Source organism: Trichosurus vulpecula, chromosome 4 (genome assembly GCF_011100635.1).
Source record: "Trichosurus vulpecula isolate mTriVul1 chromosome 4, mTriVul1.pri, whole genome shotgun sequence".
In the NCBI taxonomy this organism is placed as follows: Eukaryota; Metazoa; Chordata; class Mammalia; order Diprotodontia; family Phalangeridae; genus Trichosurus; species Trichosurus vulpecula.
In genome coordinates, this window is record NC_050576.1 from 109,508,870 (window position 1) to 109,532,109 (window position 23,240).

Consider the following 23,240-nt stretch of genomic DNA (forward strand, 5'->3'; position numbering starts at 1 on the left):
TGTAACTTGCTGCATGACTCAAAATTGTGGTGCTTTGATGGCTGTGTGGAATTCTCCAGCTTGGAGAATCCCGTAAAACAAGTGCATTCTCTGGTCCCTGTTCATCTAATGGTCATAGTAAACAGTATGCAAAGTATAAGCTTAGCATAGCTTTTCTTTGGAATCCTGTGACAAGGATCTCTTGATTTATACTATATAGAGAAGGAAGGCTAAGAACAGAAAGCATCACTTTCTGAAAGTAGCAGTATCTCTAGGGAAGCAAGAGGATCCACTTGGTGTGGTGAGGCCCTTTTGCTGCCATGGTTTCTCCCTGGTCAGTTGGAGCTCTGTGTTAGGCTGTTCCATTTCTTTCTGCTGGTGTTTGATGTGGGAAACTCTTTCTTCAGCGTGCCAGCCCCTTCCTGAGATCCCCCATGGGCAGCACACAGGCAGCACTGTGGGACTTTTGGAACCTGGGACATCTATAACCTACAGTTGTGATCTCGGCTATTCACTAGTAGGAGAAGAGACCATTCACTGTACTGCTGAAGGAGTCTGGAAGCCTCTTGTACCTCACTGTAAAGGTGCTTGTGGTGTTGACTTTGTTCTGTGGTTGTTTCTCAGAGTCCCAGGCCCACACATCCCCAGCCATAATGAAAGCTGCCATTCGTCAGTTTGTCTAATACTTTACATTGTCATTTCATGAGTTTGCATCCCAAAGCTTCAGAATAGAAAGGCCCCTTTGTGAACCCTGGGACCTATCAAAGGGATCATCAAATAGGCACAAGGCTGCAGAGGTCTGCAAATGCAGCACAGCCACCATATACCCTGTTGGCAACGGGAAAACTCGCAACGACAGTCACTAGAACCTAGTACCTAGTCCCCACGTGCAGAGAACCTTGCACTAGTCAGCAGCCCCTGACCATTATCCCACTGGGTATAATCATTTAGTGTTGATGTAGCCATTATGGTACAGCAGGTTTGGCATCCTGAGGATTACTCTTCAATGCAATGTTTTCTATGTGTAATTTTATTTTACCTGAATGCACTCATTCACTTTTATGCACACTAGTCATAGGAATTGCAAGGGCAAGTTGTCCTCCAGCTTCATTTAGACCTAGTCTTTCCTGCAGAAACTGTCCTTGGGTTAGTATGCAAGAATCCTGTAGTCTCCATCTCTCTTCTCTCTAGCAATCCTGTGCCCTCCTCCTCCTGTGATTGAAAATGGGAAATATACAGGTAGTTCTGCAGAAGATGTTCCATATGGAACCAAAGTAACTTATGAATGCAACGCTGACCCAGAAAGAGGAGTGAAATTCAACCTCATTGGAGAGAGCACCATCCACTGTAAAAGTGACCAAGAAGGCAAGGGGATTTGGAGTGCAGCTGCCCCTCGGTGTGAGCTTTCTGCCTCCTCTATTCAGTGCCTCCATCCCAGAGTTCCAAATGGCTACAAGATATCTGAACAGGGACCCCCATATTTCTATAATGACACTGTGGTATTTCATTGTGACATTGGCTTCACCCTGAAGGGCAGCAGGCAGATCCGCTGTAGTGCCAGTGGAACATGGGTTCCTGAAATGCCGGTCTGTGAAAAGGGTGAGTGAAAAATACCTAAGGAAAGGAAAGGTAACTTTTTTTGGTTTTTTGTGTCTTCTTCTCCTTTATTAAAAGCTACTCTTTAAAATATCATGGTGACTTTAGAATATATTTTTAAAATATTTAAGTAGCCATTCAAACCAATAATGAAATAGGTTTAGTTTTCCCATTTCCTCAATGCTGATGTTAGATCTATGTGACCTTCTGCATATCACTTGCCCTTTCTTCGCTTCATTTACATCCTCAGTCACTAAACATTAATAAGTACGTACTCTGTGGCAGGCACTGTTTTAAGTGCTGCGGAAATAAAGAAATGTAAAAGACTATCCTTATTCTCAGTTAGTTTTTAGTCCAGTGGGTAGAGACAACATGCGTTACCTATGTACTAACAAGCTATATGCAAGATAAATTGCAAATAATTAACACTGAGAAGGCAATAGAATTAAAAACATGATATTTATTTGAGTCTTGAAGGAAGGCAGGGAAACTAGGTTTTGGAAGTGAGGAGGGAGAATATTTCATGTACGTGGGACAGCCAGCACGAGTGCTTGGAAGCAGGAGATAAAACTATCTTGTTCGAGTAATAGCAAAGATGCCATTTTCACTGGATCCAGATTATATGTTCAGGTGGTAGGTACAAGACTAGAAAAGGTGGGTAGGGTTTGGGAATCAGATTATGCAAGGCTTTGAACATCAAACACTGTATTTTATATTTGATCCTGAAAGTATAGGGAGTCATTGTATTATATTGATTAGGATGGTGACATGGTAAGATCACTTTAATAGCTGTGCGGAGGATAGATTGAGTGGGTGATAAGGAGACCAACTAGCAGTCTATTACAGTAGTCCAGGTTTAAAGCAAAGAGACCCTGGATCACAGCAATAGCGATGTCAGAGGAAAAGTGGAGTTTATGGGAGAAATGTTGCAAAGGTCAATAGACCTTGGCATATTTGGTTGTGAGAGTGAGAGAGAACGAGGAGTCAAGGGTGACTTTTAGGTTCCAGTATTGAGGGACTAGGAGGATGGTGATTCTTTTGATAGTAATTGAAAACTGTGAAAGAGGGAAAAATGTGGGAGAAAAGATATGGTCTAGTTTTGAACATGATAAATTAAAATGTCTACAGGATCTCCAGTTTGAGATATTTACCATGTAGTTGGAGTGTGAGAGCAGAGAGCTTAGGGTTGGCTCATTAGATTTCAGAATCATCAGCATAGAGATGATAACTGAATGCATGGAAGCTGATGACATAATCAAACTTAATAGTACAGAGGTAGAAGAGAAGAGGGCCCTTGACAGAGCCTTGTGGGACATCCATGGCTAGTGGGCATGACCATCTTTGAGAATCAAGAGAGATTAGCGTCCCAAAGACCCAAAGAGAAAAGAGTGTCAAGAAGAAGAGAATAACCCACTATTTCAGAGGCTGCAGAGAGGTCACGAAGGATGAGAATTAAGAAAAAGGCCATACAGAGAGTCCATCAGCAACTTTGGAGAGAGCAGTGTTCTGTCAAATTATGAGGTTGGAAAGCAGTTTGTGTTAGAAAGGAAGTTATAGATGGCCTCAAGCAGTTTAGTCACAAAATGCAAGAGAGATGAAGTACAACTGTTGTTAGCAATGGATGGATCAAGTGAGGATTTTTGTGGATGGGGCAGATAATGGCAGTCCAGAAAAAGTAGTCAGTAGACAAGGAAAGATTGAAGCTAAGTGAGAAAGGAGAAATAATAGAAGGAACGATCTGCTGGAGAAGGTGGGATGGAATGAGATCACTTACGCATGTAGAGGGATTTACTTTGGCATAGAGAGGGGCTATGTCTTAATGTGAAGTGGGGGAAAGAGGAGATAGTGGCAGAAGACATCTGGGTGGTGTGAAATGAGGAAGAATGCAGAAGAGGGAGCTCTCAGTGAATATTCTCAATAAAATGAGCCTCTGATATGTCCCTGGGTCTATGGTCCTCTGAAACAGTATACTAAGTGTAATGTAATTGTAATTGTAGAAAGCTTTGCAAATGGTTTCTCTCTTATGTCTTTTGAAAACAAGAATACCCTAATGTGATCTTGTTAGACAACTATAGAATTGAATAGGAAATGAAAGGCCCCTCCCAAGGTTGTCACTTTGTCTTAGGACAGGAAAAATTATTCTTTGATTGAATGAAACTCAGTGGTCTTCTGCTAGAAAGTTTCAGACTGATTTTAACATGAATTCCTTTTATTTGGTGTTTTTACATAAAGAATACTTTTTCTTCAGAGTGTCTGCCACCTCCTCAGATACTCCATGGTCAGCACACAGGTTGGGAGAGAGGCCACTTTGCTCCTGGCATGTCTGTAGATTATACCTGTGACCCTGGATACGTGCTTCTAGGAAACAAATCAATTTACTGTATGTCTTCAGGAGCTTGGAGTCTTTCTGCCCCATGGTGTGAAGGTACCAATGGTTCCAACTTGGGCTACTTTTTCTTGTTAATTCTGAGGTATCCTTAAGTGATCTTAGTCTCGCTTCTTTAGAAGCATCATGTGAAACTATAGAAGAACAATTACAGTTACCCTCAGATGGCAGTCCTGTGGTTCCAGTTAATTCCTCTTGCCAAGAGGGGTAAGTGTGAATTGATACAGCTTGAATAAGAGCTTTTAATGAGCTGTCTTACTTCTGTGCATTAATTATTAGCTTAGCCTAGTGATTTCCTTTAAAAACTCTTCCTTGTCACCCAACACTACATGTGGGGTTCTAGACCTTGATTTAACAAGTATCCTTAACTCTTGGGCTTTTCTACGTGTGGAAATAAAACTGCTATAAGTAGTTGAGATGTTTCTTGATAAAGTTTCTAGTAGTGAAAGTTTTAAGTCTGTGGCGTTTCATCCACCAAAAGCCCTAGCTCGGTGGTACCTACTTTGGCTCTAAATGGCGTGGGCCAGATAGGAATGGACATTGGGAGGTTTAAGCTATATTACCATCTGTCTCTAGGTTCCAATTAACTGGCCATGTTTATAAGCTCTGTTGGAATCCTGAGGCGGGGAATAGGTTTTGGTTCCAAAAGATTCCACTTTGTAAAGGTGAGTAACCCTAACATTTTTTATTTAGGGGGAGTAATTGAAGCAAGTTTTGTCTTAAATCCTTTGAAAAGTTGATATGGTACTAATTTTGATAGGGTTTGAAAAATCTTTCCAAAAATATTTTGTGAGAGTAGGTTAAAGGGGACAAACTTGGTCAAGATAGGAATTTTATAAAATAGGTTTACTACCTAATCACCATAACTCTTCTAGCTTTGATAAAGGGTTTTTTTTTATATCATCAAAATTTCTACTAGCATCTCTTCCCTTTTCCTTCCCATAGAAACATTTCATATAACAAATAATATTTTTAAGGGAAAAGGAAAAAAGAAGAGAAAAAGTCAACAGAACTAACCAGTACATTGGAATAGTCTGAAAACACATGCAATCCATGGGCCTCCAATCTCTGCAAAGGTGTGAGGTGTGGGTGTCTTCTTATATCTTTTTTGGAGCCATGTTTGTTCTTTACAATTTTGCAGCATCCACTTTTGATTATTTTGTGATTGTTCTTTCTGGTCACACTGTCATTATGTATGTTTTCTTGGCTCTTCTACTTCACTCTGCATCAGGTTGTATAAATCTTTCTATGCTCTTCTGTTTTCATCATATTCATTATTACAGTACAGTGAGATGGCACTGCATTCATGTACCACAATTTATTTAGCCATTTCCCAACTGATGAGTGTCTGCTTTGTTTCCAGTTCTTTGCTTTCATAAAAAGCAAAAGTATAAATATTTGGTGTATATAAGAGCTTTCTTCCTAATCAGTGACTTCCTTAGGATATAAGTCTAGTAATGGAATCTCTGGGTCAAAGAATATGAATATTTTAGCGATTTTATTTGCATAATTCCAAGTCACTTTCCAAAATTATTATGTTGATTCACCAACAATGACTAGTGTGGCAACTTCATAGCTCTTTCACCATTGACTGGTGTTATCCTTGCCAATTTTCAGGGTGTGCAGTGAAACTTCAAGGTTGTTTTGATATGTATTTCTCTTATTATTTACTAGTGATTTGAACCATTTCATGTTGTTGTTAATAGTTTGCCATTTTTCTTTGTGGGCCTGCTTTTTAGTGCCTTCTTTCTCTTGTTATGACTCAGAATTATCCTGGGATGTCCGTATTCTATAAATGTGAGTTAAGCTACTTCCTTTTGCAATAGTCATTCATAAGTTGTATCAATGAAGGATCTTGGAACAAATTTTTCCCTAATTGCCAAGGTGTCTTTCTTTTTCCTGCTCAAACTTGTTAAGGCTATGACAAATTGGTGTGTATGACCATCAAATTCAAGACACATTTTAAGTGACTAGTACATAAAGTCACTATGCTAGGTTCTGGTGATACAAAAGCAAGAAACAGTCCCTACTCTAAAAAGGGCTCTATTTGTACAATAGAGATGAAAGACATATATGCATACATATACTACATACACACATACATGTACATATGTATATACAGAATAAAGTAGATAAAGTGAATAAAAGTAACTAAATGAAAGGTAGTTTGGGAGGGAGATCACTTGCATTTTAGGCAATGAGAAAAAAGTGGTCCTTGATCAGAAAGGAGGTGACTTGTGTTGAGTGTTGAAGGAAAAAAAGAATGCTGTGAGAAAGAGGTAAGGGTGGGGGGAGGGGAAAGTATGGTCCACACCTGGGATTCTAGTACAAAGGCATAGATATGAGAGATGGAACAGGGGATAGAATTTACAATGAAACTGGAAAGGTAGGTGGTGGTCAGGTTATGAAGGACTTGTAGAGGTAAGTAGATGAGTTTTTGTTTTATCCTAGTAGCAATAGGAAGCCACTTATCTTTGTTTCTTTTTTCTTAATAGTTAATATTTTATTTTTCCCCAAGTATATGTAAAAACAATTTTAACATTGACTTTTTAAGTTTCTGATTTCCAAATTATCTTCCTCTTTTTCCTTGTCCCTCACTGAGAAGGCAAGCAATTTGATATAGGTTATACATGTGCAGGCATGCAAAACATATTTCATATGTCATATTGTGAAAGAAAACACAGACCAAAAAAAAAACCAAGAAAAATAAAGAAAACTTTTAAAAGCATGCTTCAGTCTTCACTCAGACTCCATCAATTGTCTCTCTGGAGATGGAAAGCATTTTTCATCAAAAGTCCTTTGGAATTGTCTTAGATCATTGTATTGCCGAGAATAGTTGTCATTCACAGTTGATCATTATGCTGTATTGCTGTTCCTTTGTATAATGTTCTCTTGGTTCTGCTCACTTCATTTTGCATCAGTTCATAAAAGTCTTTCCAGGTTTTTCAGAGAGCATCCTGCTCGTCATTTCTTATAGCGCAGTGGTATTCCATCACAATCATATGCCACAACTTGTTCAGCCATTCACCAATTGATGGGGCATCCTCTCAATTTCCAGTTCTTTGCCACGACAAAAGGAGCTGATATAAATATTTTTGTACATATAGGTCCTTTTCCTTTTTTGTTTTTTTTATCTCTTTGGGATACAGACCTAGTAGTGGTATTACTTGGTTAAAGGGTTTTATAACAATTTGGGCATAGTTCCAAAGTGTTCTTCAGAGTGGTTGAACCAGTTCACAACTCCACCAACAGTGCATTAGTGTCTCAATTTTCCCATATCCCCTCCAACATTTGTCATTTTCTTTTTCTGCCATATTAGCCAATCTGATAGGTGTGGGGTTGTACCTCAGAATTGTTTTCATTTGCATTTCTCTAATCAATAGTGATTTAGAGCATTTTTTCATATGACTATAGAGAGCTTTGATTACTTTGTCTGAAAACTCCCTGTTCATATCTTTTGAACATTTATCAATTGGGGAATAGAAATCATTTGCCTTTATTAAATAGAAGAATGATGTAATCAGTCTTGTACTTAAAGAATTCACTTTGGCAACAGTGTGTAGGGTAGACTGGAGTGGTGAAAGACTAAAGCCTGCTGCAGTAATCTAGGTGAGAGGTGATAACGACATGTATAGCTGTGTGAATAGAGAAGGGATCAGATGGAAGAGAGGTTGTTAAGGTTGAAACAGCAAGATTTAGCAGCTGATCAGCTATGTGACATGAGATAAAGTAAAGGAGTCCAGGATAGGGCCAAGGTAATGAACCTGGGAGACTTGGTGAATGGAAGTGCCTTAGACACTAATAAGGAAGTTTGGAAGAGGGGGGTGGGTTTGGGGGAAAAGATAGTAAGTTTCATATTGCAAATGTTAGGTTTGAGAGGCCTTTTGCCATTCAGTATGTAGTAAGAAAAAGTAAACATAATGCATATTAGAATAAAAGAAGTTAATAAAAAGGTGAGGCATGGATTAGACAATTAAACAATAAGATAGATTTCGAAATGGTTGGAAAGCAGGATTTAATGAATAATTGTTGCTGCCTCACTGTCAGCATGGTAGAAAGTCTTCAGTGGAGTACCCAGGAATTTGTACTTGGCCTTGTGCTATTTAGCTTGTCTTTCAATGACTTTGATAAAGGCATAAATGGTGTGTTCATCAGATTTGCAGATGACACAAAGCTTGGAAGGATAGTTATCATAGCAAGTGACAGATTAAGCAACCAAAAGAATCTAAAGCATTGGGCTGAATCTAATAAAATGCAATTCCAGTTGAGATAAATGTGAATTCTTCTACTTTGGCACAAAAAATTAACTACACAAACGTAAGCTGTGGGACGCATGGTTAGATGGCAGTTCTGAGAAAATACTGAGGTTTTAGTGAACTGTAAGTTCAACGTCACCAATATGATACAGCAGCCTAAAAAAAAACTAATGTAGTCTTGGTCTATCTAAAGAGAGGCATAGCTTCCAGGAATAGGGAGCTGATAGTCTAGCTAACTGTCCTCATCAGACCTCATCTGGGGTATCGTGTTCAGTTTTGGAAACCATGGTTTAAAAGGATACTGATAAGCTAGAAAGTATCCAGAGGACGCCATCCAGGATGGTAAAGGGCCTTGAGTCCACATCATATGAGAATTGTTTGAAGGAAATGTATTTGCTTAACTTAGAGAAGAGAAGACAATGAGGAAGAAGTGGGAATGTGATAGCTGCCACCAGATATTTGAAGGGTTGCCACTGGGAGGAGGGAGTAGATTTATTAGCCTTTCAAATTTTGTGAAACCAAGAGAACTGGATGAAAGTTGCAAAGAAATAAATTTAGGCTCAATGTCAAGATAAACTTTTTAACAATTAAAGCTGTACAAAAGCAGAATGGGTGCGATAGGTTCCCTCTACTTGGAAGTCTTCCAACAGAGTCTGGATGGCCCCTTGTCAAGTAAGTTATAGTTGGTTGGTTGTTCTTCGTTCTTGAAGAGGACCAAAATGACATCACTATGTTGGAGTCAATTTACAGACAGTGTATCTGATTATGGCTGATCAAACCAATGTGAGCTCAGAATCCTCTACCACAGGTCAGACGCAAATTGTCCATATGTACATGTGGAGTGGAGACGTCTCTTAACTTGCACATCTCACATTTCTTTTGAGCTACTGCATTTCCGCTTAGCTCGTAGAGCACAGTGCCTTCTTTGGTGCAAGCACACCATGCTGGGTGGGCCTTTGCTTGTGTCTCCTATGTCACACAACTGAGTCCAAAGCTCTTCAGGAAAGCCTTGGGAGTGTCTTTGTATCATTTCTTCTGATCTCTGTACAAGCACTTGACTTGTGTAAGTCTTTCAGGTAAACTTGTGTTTTACCATTCAGAAAACACGGCCAGCCCATTGGAGTTGCACTCTCTGCAGTAGAGTTTGAATGCTTGGCAGTTGAACTCAAGAAAGGGTCCCAGTGTCAAGTACCTTATCTTGCCAGGTGACCTTCAGAATCTCCTAAGTCAAATCCAATGGAAGCAATTCATTTTCCTGGCATGATGCTGGTATACTGTCCAGGTTTTACAGGCATACAACAATGAGGTTAGCACAATGGCTCTCTAGACGTTCAGTTTGGCAGTCAGCCTAATACCTCTTCTCTCTCACATACTGTTTTGGAGCCTCCCAAACACTAGGCTAGCTCTGGCAATGTATGCATCAACCTCATCATCTATGTGTACATCCCTAGAAAATATACTACCAAAAGAAGTGAACTTATCCCCAGCATTCATTTCTCCATATACTGTAGCTGGTGGTTCCACGTGTGAATGGTGTGGTGCTGACTAATGGAGCACCTTTTCTTCATGTTATTAGGCAAAATTAGCACAAGCAGCAGAGAATTGATCCATATATTCTTGCATCTCAGCCTCAGAGGCTGCGTTGAGTGCACAGTCAGCATCATAGTAGGTGTATAGGTTGTACTACATGGCTGCCAAGGTTGCTTCCAATTCTAAAACTCTCTGATTCTGTGAAACCCAAGCAGCTTCCAAGGAGACAGGTAAAGAATTAGAATTTCCAATAACAGTTTTAAAAAGAAAGTAATTTGTACCACAGAAACTAAAAGCACTTCAAGATGTCAGAGATTAGGATTTATGAATCACCGGTTCTTGCTCATTTTCTTTTCACTGAGATGATGCATGCTAATGGTAAAGGTGGCCTTTTGTCATAGATTTAAAATCCTTAAGTGTATTGTATTTCTCTGAAAGAAGTTAGAAAATGGCAGTAACCTCAATCTCCCTTTTTTGATTTCAGAAGTGAACTGTAGTCTCCCAGAGTTCATAATTGGTGCCCAGAATGTTTCAACTAAAAAAATATATAATTTTGGAGCTATCTTTACTTTGAAGTGTGACAAAGGGTATATACTAGAAGGCAGTCCTCAGAGCCAGTGTCAGGAAGATCATGGATGGGACCCTCCTTTGGCAGTCTGTAAATCACGTAAGTATAATATAAGAACTCCTGTCACATCAGACTACTTCTTTTGTTCTCTAGTATTGTACTATATCGGGGATGCCCTTTCTTTTTGCTCACAGGAGCAATTCAGTTCACTGAATATTTGAAAGTAAGCTGATCAAATTTCAGATAGCATTTTGAGAGGTTTCCTTTAATTTTGTATGCCATGAAGTTTTTAAATCTCACATCCCTATTTTAGGGTGGTGTAGGTATAGTACTTTATAAATGTTTAGTGATGATCAATTTAGTTTAGCAAGAGTTGAAATCTGCCAGTGAGTTCTTGCCACTACTGGCCAGCTTACTGTTACTCACCCACAAGCCTCCATTTCCCACCTCTGGGCCTTTGCACTGCTGCCTTTTGTTTGGAAGATGGTCTCTCTCCCCACCTGTATCTCTTAGCTTCCCTGGTTTCCCTCAAGACTCAGCTCAAATTCTCTTTTCCCCAGCTGCTAGTGACTTCCCCTCTGAGCTGACTCTCCCTCTATTCTTTATGGATCTTGGATGAACTTGGTTACCCTCATGTTAATTCCCTCAGTAGACTGTGAGCCCCTTGAGGCCAAGGGCTGTCTTTTGCCTTTCTTTGTATCCCAGTCCTTAGTACAGAGTAAGTGGTTAATAAGTACTTGTTATCTAACTGTAAAGAAGCATCTCTCAATTGACATAAAAAAGTGCTCAGTTGACAGAAAACATTTTCTATCCCAAGAAGACGTTGCTTGCAATGCAAATCCAGTAACTTTGTATTTCAAAATCTGTATTGATACTGAGTCCTTTTCCCCCATTTCATTTCTTCTTTAAAAAGTGTTATTGTCCAGATCTACAGATAATTACACAAATCAATTTAATTAGGAACCAGTGTGATGCAAATCCCACCTTTGTCACTGTGTAATCTTTAGCAAGTAACCTTAACTTTCTGCGCCTCAATCTCTTCATCTGTGGGAGGTTGGACTTGACCTTTGAGGTCCCTTCCAGCTCTAAATCTCTGATTCATGATTTTGACTACATGATATGTATCCAAAAATGATGTTACCCAAATAGCAAAGTGAACACATTTCATTTGTCTGTCTCCCTATCATAGTTTTCTTGTCATGATATTTTTAATAATGTTTTAAAAATCATATGACCAAATATATATGTTAAAATTACTGTTTTGTCAAATCTTTCCAAAGGTTCTTACATTAGCTTAATGATGACATTGTAAGAATCTATTCTGAGGTTCTGTTAAACTCTTAAACTGATATTTCCATTTCTTTTTCATTGAATTTTTCTTCACTTGTAGGTTCCCATGGTCCTCTTGTCCTCAGTGGTAAGTTTTAACAATTAACTTTAGAGCTAATATCTGGAATCAATCCAGTCCCCTTTTCTCTACCTAAATATCAGTTTATCATTTTGAATCATTATATGAAAGTAATACTCTACAGTTATAATTCAGACCTTTATACATCTGAAGAAAAACTCCAAAGAAAGCCCTGGCTTTTGATGTTGGAAAAATTTGTTTTATGTTAATGTAGTCCTATTCAGATGATCCTGTCTAACTGATAATAATAGTCTACTTGAAGCAGCCTGTGGCTAGAAGAAATAGGAGAGTTGTTAGTACAAAATGCATTCATTTATGTATTATAAGGAGAGGAAAAAAAGATCGATACTGGTTCCCAGTCTAGCTCTAATTATTTGACTAGAATGCTACTGTTGAGACAAGATAATAGGTTATAAAGTTATCTGTACTCGTGTGTCCCCTCCACAAGTTGATATCCTTTAACTTTAGCCATTTGATTAAACATGTTAGATACATAGATTTTTTGCATTCAAGATTTAATTATGAACCCTATGTAGGGTATGTATTAATACAGCCTGTTAATGTATTGATGTATGTTAATATGAAAGAATTCAACTATGGCTGAAAATGAATTGCTAATAAGTCGTAAGATAAAAGTTAAGAAACCTGTTGGCCATGTTTTTCCTGGTATTTAATGTTCCTACTTTTCTGCCTAGGCATTGTTTTGGGTACATTACTTCTTATTCTATTTGTTGGTGTCACGTTGGCAATAATATCAAAACACAAAGAAGGGTGAGTTCAATTATATTGTGTTACAAAATATATGATACTGCATATGCTATTTATCAGAAGCTAAGATCAATAAGAGAAACATTTGGAATAAATATTTGGCTTATTGGTGGCTAAAGTACAAATGAAAACAGATCAGGTTCTCATATGAAAGTGGGAGAATTTCTAGGGAAAAAAACATCTGTCATGTAGATAAGGATATTGGGTGATAGAATCATTTAGGTTATTTCAAAATGGATGTTGCTCATAGGCATCTCAAACTTGCTTTGTCCAAAACAGAACTCATTATCTTTTCCTTCAAAATCCCACCCTTTGTATCCCAAAGAGATCATAAAAAAGGGAAAAGGACTCACATGTGCAAAAATATGTATAGCAGCTCTTTTTGTGGTGGCAAAAAACTGGAAATAGAGGGGATGCCCATCAATTGGGGAATGGCTGAACAAGTTGTGGTATATGAATGTAATGGGATACTATTGTGCTGTAAGAAATGATGAGCAGGAGATTTCAGAAAAACCTGGAAAGACTTACATGAACTGACACTGTGTGAAGTGAGCAGAATCAAGAAAACATCATACACAATAACAGCAACATTGTGTGATGATTATCTATAATAGAGTTAGCTCTTCTCAGCATTACAATGATCCAAGGCAATTCCAAAAGACTTGTAATGGAAAATGCTAACCATATTCAGAGAAAGAACTATGGAGTCTGAATGCAGATTGAAGCATACTATTTTCACTTTTGTTTTTTGGGTTTTTTTCTTTCTCATGGTTTTCCCCTTTTGTTCTGATTCTTCTCTCACAACATAACTAATGTGGGAATATGTTTAACATAATTGTACATGTATAACCTATATCAGATTGCTTGCTGTCTTGGAGAGGCAGGGGGGAAAAATTTGGAACTCAAAATTTTACGAAAATGAATGTTGAAAACTATATTTGCATGTAATTGGAAAAAATAAAGTACCATTAAGGGAAAAATCCCGCTCTTTTGGACTTTGGGATGACTACTGACTACACCTGATCACCCAGGTTCATAACTTTGGCAAAAGGTTCACCTTCAGTTTGCCTGTGCAGTCACAGCACCACGAAGTGGCATGTTCTGTATGAGGAATGGCCAGAAGGCCGAAGGAATGTGTGAGCAGACTGGAAAAGTCAGCTGCAGCCAGATTGCCAGGAACCGTAGGTACTAAAGAGAAGAGCATTTGATCTTAGAAGAAGTCGGGAGCCCCGAGAGTTTTACTCAGCAGAAGAGTGATGTGTCACACCTGGACTTAAAGAACATCACTTTAACATCTGGGTAGAGAATGGATGAGAGGAGTTAGAGCCCTGGAGACCAATTAGAAAGTTATTGCAGTGGTCCAGGATACAGGTGAGAAGGGTTTAAACTAGTGTCATCGCTGTGAAATTAGAGGGTAGGGGTCAGATGCAAAATGAAGTGGAGCCTCTTCCTTCAAAACTTAGTAAAGTATTTACATGAAACCTTTTTCGATCCTCTCTTCCAGCTGCTGGTACCCTCCCTCCCAAAGCTGCTTTATCTTTATTTTGTTTTTATTTTAGCTATGTATTTGTGTCATGTTTTTTACTGTGATATGATCTCTCTGAAGACAGGGAATTTCAGTTTTTGAATTTGTATGCCCTGTGCCCAGCTTAGTACTTAATAAATGCTTATTGACTGATGAGCTTCAGTTTTGCAAAAGATGAAGCTCACTGTTCTTCAAATGGCTGTTTTTTTACATCCTTTTTCTGTAATTTCTAAGAGGATATAAAATTATATCTTTTATTTTGTACATAATTAACATTACAGTAAAAATAAACTATGCCTACAAATGTTAGTGCCATCTTCTGCCTTCAGTTCCTTAATAGCAGACAAATATGTTTTTCCCTTAGTTATAGCTAGTACATGTACGTTATATCCAGCTTTCTGTTCACATTGCATTATTCTTTATAGCAACTATTCATATTTCTGCAAAGTTTTTCTATTTGTCATTTTTGTGGCAGTCTTATACCCATCTCTCTAACATACAAATCTGTTGAGCTTTTTCTAATATATTTGTTATGCACATAAATATATACAAAATACATAAAAGCAGGTCAATCAACGAGCTTTTTAAATCTCTTATTATAGGCTAGGCACTGTGCCAAATGTGAACAGCTGGGAGACAGAACCTTTAAGTACAAAGAGGCAGTAGATTCTCAGAGGCAGAGGGGAAGAGGGACAGCATTCCTGGCATACTCAACAGTTGCTCCAGTAGATGCCAGTGTCCTTGGACTCAAGTCATTGGAGAGGGTGATGGCTTCAGGTTATGAAGCACTTAAGTGTCAGAGGAGCCTGAAATGGATCTTAGGTATCATGGAAACCACTGGAGATTGCCAGCTTAGCGTATGTGGTATGAAGTACAATTATAATTTTTCTATATTGTATAATTTTTCTAACAGAATTGATTAAGTATGTATTAATTATGAATATTTAGCAAAATTGTATATTAATCTTATGCAGCAGCAAAGTGCTTCAAATCTGCCTTCAACATACACTAGCTGAGTGACCCTGGGCTAGTAGCTTAACATCTTCATGTCCCGGGCAATGTCCTCAGACTACTGTATTTCCAGAATAGTTGCTAGTATGAATTGGTAGAAGTTATCTTCCTGGGAGACACTAGTAAGGTCACACGCCTAGACAAAAATTAATCTTGTGTAGGCATAGTGGATAAAGTGCTGAGCTGGTAGGCAGAAATAGCTAGGTTCAGATCCCACCTCTGACACCAGTTGTGTGACTGCACGTATCATTTCAGCTTATGTCTCATGCAACTCCCTAGGGCTGAACTCTTAAGTCAGAGGTGGACTGTATTGGTATAGGGAGGATCCACACTGATAAAATCAGAGGTCTTTTGTATGTTTATGTATTAATCTTGTACATGAATTCAATTCCATCTTCTAGTATTCCATATTCAGCTGATGTTTTTAATCTACTAGGTATTTTGATGATTGTCATTTTTAACCCTTTTTTTTTTTACTCTGAAAAGTGAGGGCACTGGGCAGGTGCCATTGAATTCTTTGGCCATGGCAACCCATGAAACAAAGAAAAACACAAAGTCCAGTGCAGCCCCTTATGCTTCTACAGGGATGGCTTTGAAGTATGCTAAGAATCACAGTTTTCAGACTGGCTGTAAACATCTGCCTACCAATTTGTACTCTTAATATGAGATCCTGGTCCAGTGACAGCAAGAAGACACATTATGAGAAGAACCAAATCTCGTATCAGTCTTACGAAATGAAACCAGTGGGGCAGCTAGGTGGCGAAGTGAGTAGAGCACCGGCCCTGGAGTCAGGAGTACCTGAGTTCAAATCCGGCCTCAGACACTTGACATATTTCCTAGCTGTGTGACCCTGGGCAAGTCACTTAACCCCAATTGCCCTGCCTTCCTCCCTGCAAAGGAAAAAAAAAAAGAAATGAGACCAGAAAACAAAAAAAAGTTGCAGTTAAATGGAAGACTCGCTCTCAGATTTTCATTGAAGAGGCTTTAAATAAATGAATTAACAAAATTGATTTTATCAAGTGTCCAAAGGGAAAAAGAAACATAATTCAATGGGAAGTGTGTCATCTTATATTACACCACATTGCAAAAAGATTGTCATTACATTAATTATGGTTTATTTTTGCCAAAAATCTTTCACTGAGGATGAAGTAGAGAAATTCTACAAAGAACTCTATAATACCTTTCAAATTTAATCAGCATTTACTTTGATACTTGGTGACCTCAATGAAAAGCTGGACACAGGGAAGAATAATAAAAATGTTTCTGTGATGTTTTTTGGCATTACCCGTGTTCAGTGTTGGATTCCATTTGAAGAACATTATCATGCTATAATTGTGAACCTTCTGGATAGTCTTTAAGTCTTTGGCTACATCATCTTTTTAGAACTAAATGTGCAATACACGATCACCAAGCCACCCTTGGGTTGCTTTTTGCTGCTCTTTGGAAACAGGATAAAACTAACTTGTCAGTTTCCTTCATTTGCTTTTCCAAGAGAACACTGTGAACCATCTTTGGTTTTGATATTTTGACCAATATATTACAATAACTCATTTTTGGCTCATTCACTAATGTATATCTCTTTTTACCTTCATTTAAGTTTCCTATATTAACACAGTCATTAATGGTATTTCTTATATTTTTTAATCCAACCTAGTTTATTTGTTTTGTGATTTTCCCATTTGCTATCTAAACACATTTAAAGTTTTGAGGTTGAGCAAGCTTGGTTTCTTTTTACTTTTTCTTTTCTTTCCTATACTATTTTTGTTCTAGCTTTGTAATAACATCCATTATATATTTATAACCAAAATCTACACTGAGTGATCATTCAAGTGATCATCAGTTCTTTGTCTTCTCAAATACAGCTTCATCATCCATATCATGCCCTCAAAATGGGAATGTTCCTCCTGATTCTGTCCTTGACCTTCTTCTTTACTCCTTCTACACTCTTGGTAACCTGGTTTTCTCCCTTGGGTTTGTGAACATCCCACATACACACACACACACACACACACACACACTCACACTCACACTCACTTACACACTCACACACTCACATACTCACATACTCACTACATACTCTGGATATCCCAGAGACATCTCAAACTCAACATATCCAAAACTAGACTCATTACCATTCACCTTCTCCCACTCATCCCCTCCACGTACCTCTTCCAAATTTCCCTATTTCTGTTGAAGGCACCAGGGCCACACTCAAAGCCTTTCCATCTTGTTAGTACCCTCTAGAGCTGGTGTTCTGCTGGCATAGTCTTTTTTCCCCACTCCCTCACTTTATTTTAATTTTTTTTAATTTTAAACTTAAATGCAAAATAAGAAAAGAGAAACAAACTTAAATACAAAATAAGAAAAGAAAAAAGCATTGTACAGTGCATAGCAGAACATGAGAGGATTCAAGATGTAAAGCAATAAATTTCCATTTAAAGAAAGCCTATAAAATAAATACTACATTTTGTGTTCAGAGCTGTCCATCTTTTCATTGCTTCCTCATAGGTTTTCTTTTGTTCTCTGCTGTGCACTTTTTACTTTGTTCTTTTTCCCCCTTCCTCCCCCTCTCCCCTCAAGAAAGCTACAATTAAGTTCAGATATAGATATATATAGATATATATGTCTAGATATATGTGTGTATATCCAGATAGATATACACACATATATACATACATACATATGCACATACATATACATTGATATCTGTACGCATACACATATATACCAATCTACATTCATATGTATTTATGTAAGACCATACTATACTTGTTTATCCTCTGATTCTCTGAAGGTAGATATCATCTTCCTTCCTAAGTCCAAATCTTTCTGTATTTTTCTAAATCTATCAACTCATCATTTCCTACACCACAGCAATATTCCAACCTTATGCCATCTAGTTATTTTAAATAGTTGTAATATTAATTAAGTTGGGACTTTTTTACTGTTTTAGAATGATAAATTAATTAAGTCTCTTTGAGTCTTACTAGGTTCTAAACCCCAGGCCCATGCCCTTTTACTACTAGGTGCAAAGCCCCAGGCCCAAACCCCTAATTACTAGGTGCTAAGCTCATGTGGGTGTGAAGCCCCCAGGGCCCTAAGGGAGTTGCTAAGACCAGAGCTAATAGTAGGTGCCTAAGTTCTGGTTACTCAGATGACATTTGATGACCTCCAAAGACTGTATAAAAAGAGAGAACAGAGCTATTTGCTTGAGGTTCTCACTCATGGAGGAGTGTTGGCATGGGACTCTGGGAAGCTGCTCTAAGGACATCCCGGCTCGTCAACCCAGATGTTGATGGTTTCTTGGTAACTATGAATTGTATTTGGTCTGTTTATAATGTATGTTTGTAATTTGTTTGTATTTGCTCTGAAGTTCAGGGTGCTGACTTTTTCCGCTGAACTGAGTTTATATGCATATGTTGGATTAAAGTAAGATTGTTAACCCCTTAACACTACTTTCTTTAGTAAAGCAGATCAAAAGAACTTGTGCTGGCAGCGTTCTTGTTGTTAGGCTTGTGTTGGTCTTTCACCCCCACAGCAGCTGCTAGCTGAATTGTTGCAACAATAGTCTAAAACAGTATTGATAAATACGGCTGACATACAGTGTAGTTTCCCTATTTTAGCTTTAACTTTGTCTGAGATCATAACTGCCCCTGCTTTTTTTCCCTAATAAATTTACTCCTGATCTTTATTTTGTTTGTGTATATCTCTTATTTCCTATCCTTCCTGACTCCTCTGCTTTGCTTCTATCTGGTACCTTGCCTTTCTATTACTTAACCTACCTCCCATCCAAGGATCCCTCCCTTATCCTCTCCCCCTCCTTTCCCTTTGCCCTCTTGTTTCTATCTGAATTTAGAAGACTTTTATAGCTTTCCAAATATATGTTGTTCCCTCTATTTCTCATTCCTGTTAATGTAGACATCCTTCTATACCCCCTTTATCCTATTCCTTCACTATCCTCTCCCCAACTCCCTATCCCCTTAGCCTTTTAGTTCCTTCTGAATTTAGAGGACTTTTATATCCATATATATATATATATATATATATAGATAGATAGATAGATAGATATATACGTATATATATATATATATAAAATTTTCTTTTTAATCTATTTTCTCCTTGAGCTGAGAGTTTCGGGATTTAGCTATAATATTCCTGTAGGTTTTCCTTGTAGGATCACTTTCAGGTGGTGATCGGTGGATTTTTTCTTTTTCTATTTTCCCCTGTTGTTCCAACACTTAAGGACAATTTTCTTTAATTATTTCTTGTATTGTTGTATCAAGATTCTTTTTTTGATTGTAGCTTTCAGTCCAAACACTCTTACGTTTTCTCTTCTTGATCTGGTCTCCAGATCAGTTGTTTTTCTTATGAGGCATTTCACATTCTCTTCTGTTTTTTCATTCTTTATGTTTTTATTATTTCTTGGTCTATCATAATTTCACTGGCTTCCCCTTGCCCAATTCTAATTTTCAAGGAGTCATTTTCTTCCTTAAGATTCTGGATCTCCTTTTCTAGTTGGTTGACTTTCTTTTCACAATCTTCTTGTTTTTCTTAGATTTTTAAAAATTTTTCCTCAATCTCATCTGATTTTTAAATTCTTTTTTAAGGTCTTTCTATGAATTCTTTTTGGGCAAGTGACCAGTCGATGTTACTCTTTGGGGTAAAAGAGGCTTTTTTTTGCTTCTGTATCCTCTTCTGAAGACAAACCCCAGTTTTCACTATTCCCATAGTAACTTTCTATGATTGGATTCTTTCTCCTTTGCCTGCTCATTTTTTTAAAATTTATAACAGCTTATTTTTTGTAATCACCTGTAGTTCTGGGGTATGGGGGAATGGTACCTCAGATTCTCCTTCTATTCTCCCCTCTACCCTGGAACTGAAAGCAAGAACTCCACCCTCCTGTAAGTGCCCACAGCCAGCAGGGTCCTTGCCCACGCTGTTTCTGCACTCACCAGGCTTTTGCTAGTTCCTTCTCACCCAGGGCCGCATCTCAGCAGCACAGCTGAGCCTGGTGTCCCTTTTCAGCTGAGGTTCCCTCAATCTTCCCTGGCTTAGCCCAACTCCCCTCACTGTCTAAGAGGTGAGAATTCTGTGGCTGGGGCAAAGGCTACCTCCCACCCCAACTAGCCCCAGGATTCACAGCCTACTGTTCCAGCAGAACTAGCCTGGAGGTGTTTATACTTCACAGGGCCCCAATCTCAGATCTTCTCCACTTGTCCCAGAAGGACCACTGTTTTGCCAACTCTCGTTTAATTTTGCCACTCTACATCTGCCCTGAGGTGCTATTTTGTCTTGTTTGTGGGGGAAATCTGGAGAACTTGGAATTTTCTAACCTACCCCTTCATCCTCTTCTCTAATCCTGGCATAGTCTTAGAGAACCTAGAGACCCCTCTTTGCTACAGTGAGTCATTGGAGTAGGCCTGAAGTAGAATATGTAAACCTCTTAAACCTAGATATTCAAAGGAATAGATACAAAAGAATATATATGTATTGTACACACACAAACACCATAATGTAGAAAAGTGTTTTTGTTTTTGAAATGAGAGTTTGAGGCTTATTTTCAGCCAATTTTTTTCTATAGAAACCCACCCCTTATTTTATAAGGGAACTAACATAGCTCCATTTAGAGAAATCCATTCTACAACTTTTAAAGGAAATAGTTATTTTTTAAAATTAGGCAGACGTGTTAGATATAAATAAATTTTAAAGCCTCTAATGTTAAAAAATAGTAAAAAAAAAAAAAAGTCAAATGGAGAGAGGGAAAGAAGAAACGAAAGAAGTGCCAACCTGTGCAAAATTGTCAACTGCACTATTACATTCATTTTATGCCTTTTTGGAATAGGTTAAAATCGTGGTGTGATAGTATGGTAAAATCTTGCTTTGAAAAAACAGAACTTGGTCTTGTAAGCTCTTTAGGCCTTCCTATACTGTATCTTTTGGATGATTTTAACTGTCAAGGTCTTTCCAAGTGAGTTTTTACACAAGCTATTGCAAAAATAACTAATAAAATCAGCTGGACAAGCACTTTTAAGATTTTCTGAGTGTGGTTTTTAGTTGACTTTAAAATTTTTAAAGAAGGAATGTAGCTAAAACTTAAAAATGGTTTAGTAACTTTAGCCTCCTTTCAAAACTAAAACTTTTAAATGGTTTTTTCTCTTTATTTTTTTCTTTTTCTATTTAGCAATTATTATACTAATGAAAATTGTAAAGAAGTAGCTATCCATTTAGAGACACGAGAATCTTCTAATAGTGATGCTTACAGCTCTCCAACTTAACCAGAAGGATTACAGGTATCTAATCAATTTTGAATATTTTTATCGACCTGTATTGATAATAAACATGCTCTGAACTAGAAAATGAATGGTTACCACTTGAAATATTCTTACTGTATGAATTTATTTCTAATTTTCAAAATTTTTAGCTTTTAATAACTACCTGCTTCATATGCCTGAGTGTCACCTTGCTTGTTCAGTACAAGTTAGCTTGTAATATATAGTCGTTAATAATATTCACATTTATATAGTACTTTATGGCTTACAAAATACTTTTTTCATCATTCTTGAGTAGATAATGCAAATTTTATCCTCATTTCACTGACAAAGAAACACAAAATATTAGGAAATACATTTTTGCTTTAAAATAATTAAACTTACCAGAGCAAGATATTAGGATTATATATTATTTTCTTTACAAAATAATTTTTCATTTTATAAAGAAAGATCACTACAAGTTTTATTATATTCGGAACTTTAACAGCATTTGAAATCTCTAACCAGTATGTGATTCATATGCCACTTTTATATGTATTTCCTCCATAAATAAAGGTATATCCATAATTTGTGCATACAGATAATTGAGCAACTTAATAAAAAATGAGTGATCTTGGAGGAAGTTGTGATGCCAAAATTTCAGACTTTTCTTTCAAAAGAAATAGTTTGCTGACAAGGCCAAGGAACTCAAAATGTAGACATCATAGTCATCGTGTTTAAACGTTCGTATACCACTAATCACTTATGAATAGAGTTCCGTAGTTGTCTGCTTTCAAAGTTTGTACAGTGTAATTACTATTTGTTCCAACGCCTGAAAGAGAAATCTTTATTTCAGTCACCACTGAATGCTGTGAAACTGGAGAGCGATCGTGGAATGCAGCTTTAACCTGGATTTGAAAGAAATCCTGCTTATGGAAGGTGTACCCACAGGACATCAGACAAAGTCTTAGAATTGATTTTACAGAGATGCAACTTTTATCAGAACTTGAACTGTCAGGTGAAATGAAGCAAGGCTGCCTTATGATGGTGGAAACTGAATTCCATTGCTGTTTTCCTCCCAGTAACTTTAAGAAGTATCTTCATGTCCGCCATCTTGCCAGGATGCAGCTGCAAACACTTGCAGACTTCTGAAGCTTACACATTTTTCATATCAACCCTTATTAGAAGTTTCCTTTAAAAAAAATTGGGCTAGCTAAATTCTGACTACTTTCTTTCAACCCAGTCATTCTCTTTGCTTTTGTTATCAGCATACTGATTGTTATTTGCACACTGAACTTGAAACATAGTTTTAATTATTTAAAGAAAGATGGTGAAAACTTTTTTCTAGGTATACTTGACTTTGTTCACTTAGTTTTTCATTTTTTCTTTTAAAAAAATTAAAAGCTGTTTAAAACAATTTCTTTTTCAGTTATAAAGATAGGATTTTGCTTTTTTCCTCAGGTTAAAGGTAGTTCAGTATCTGCCTTGGGTTTCCCTATGACCCTGTGATTCATGAAAGTGATGTCATGAAATAAGTTAATAAAATTATTACAGAAGATGTCTTGACTGCCAATGGGAGGAATTTGAGAGGGAAAATATTGAAGCTTTTGATGCTCCGTTATTTGTATTTAAAAGCTATAGTTTCTTATTTTTAAAAAATGTTAAACCTGTGAACTAACAAATAAAAATGATTTCTATACAAAATTTGGCAAGCCTATAAAAAGATTTTAGCCAAGGACAAAGAAATGTAGTATATGCACACAGATTGCTGAACTGAAAGAAAAGAACGTGAAAGAGAGGAATGTGTGACCAGACTAGAAAAGTCGACTGCAGCCAGAATGCCAGGAACTGTAGATACCAAAAAGAAGAGCATTTGATCTTAGAAGAGGTAGGGAGCCATGAGAGTTTTACTCAGCAGAAGAATGCTATATCTAAATAGAAGTATATACATGTCCATATAAGTGT

General features: G+C 37.5%; 1 protein-coding gene across 11 annotated transcripts in view; it reads left to right on the plus strand.

Moving 5' to 3' along the window:
- LOC118846649 (complement receptor type 2-like) overlaps positions 1 to 22,941 on the plus strand; it is a 50,975-nt gene extending 28,034 nt beyond the window's left edge. For 8 of the 11 annotated variants that reach the window (XM_036755405.1, XM_036755409.1, XM_036755408.1 and 5 more), the window contains 10 exons: positions 387 to 563; positions 1,171 to 1,578; positions 3,824 to 4,000; positions 4,081 to 4,168; positions 4,538 to 4,626; positions 10,232 to 10,414; positions 11,706 to 11,732; positions 12,419 to 12,494; positions 21,209 to 21,317; positions 22,132 to 22,941. In XM_036755405.1, the coding sequence (XP_036611300.1) occupies positions 387 to 563; positions 1,171 to 1,578; positions 3,824 to 4,000; positions 4,081 to 4,168; positions 4,538 to 4,626; positions 10,232 to 10,414; positions 11,706 to 11,732; positions 12,419 to 12,494; positions 21,209 to 21,302 (1,319 nt within the window). In that variant the 3' untranslated portion in view covers positions 21,303 to 21,317; positions 22,132 to 22,941. Of the gene's footprint in view, positions 1 to 386; positions 564 to 1,170; positions 1,579 to 3,807; positions 4,001 to 4,080; positions 4,169 to 4,537; positions 4,627 to 10,231; positions 10,415 to 11,705; positions 11,733 to 12,418; positions 12,495 to 21,208; positions 21,318 to 22,131 lie in introns of those variants that run through there. The other 3 variants (XM_036755407.1, XM_036755410.1, XM_036755413.1) reach the window with 3 other exon arrangements.
- Positions 22,942 to 23,240: the final 299 nt, after the last annotated feature.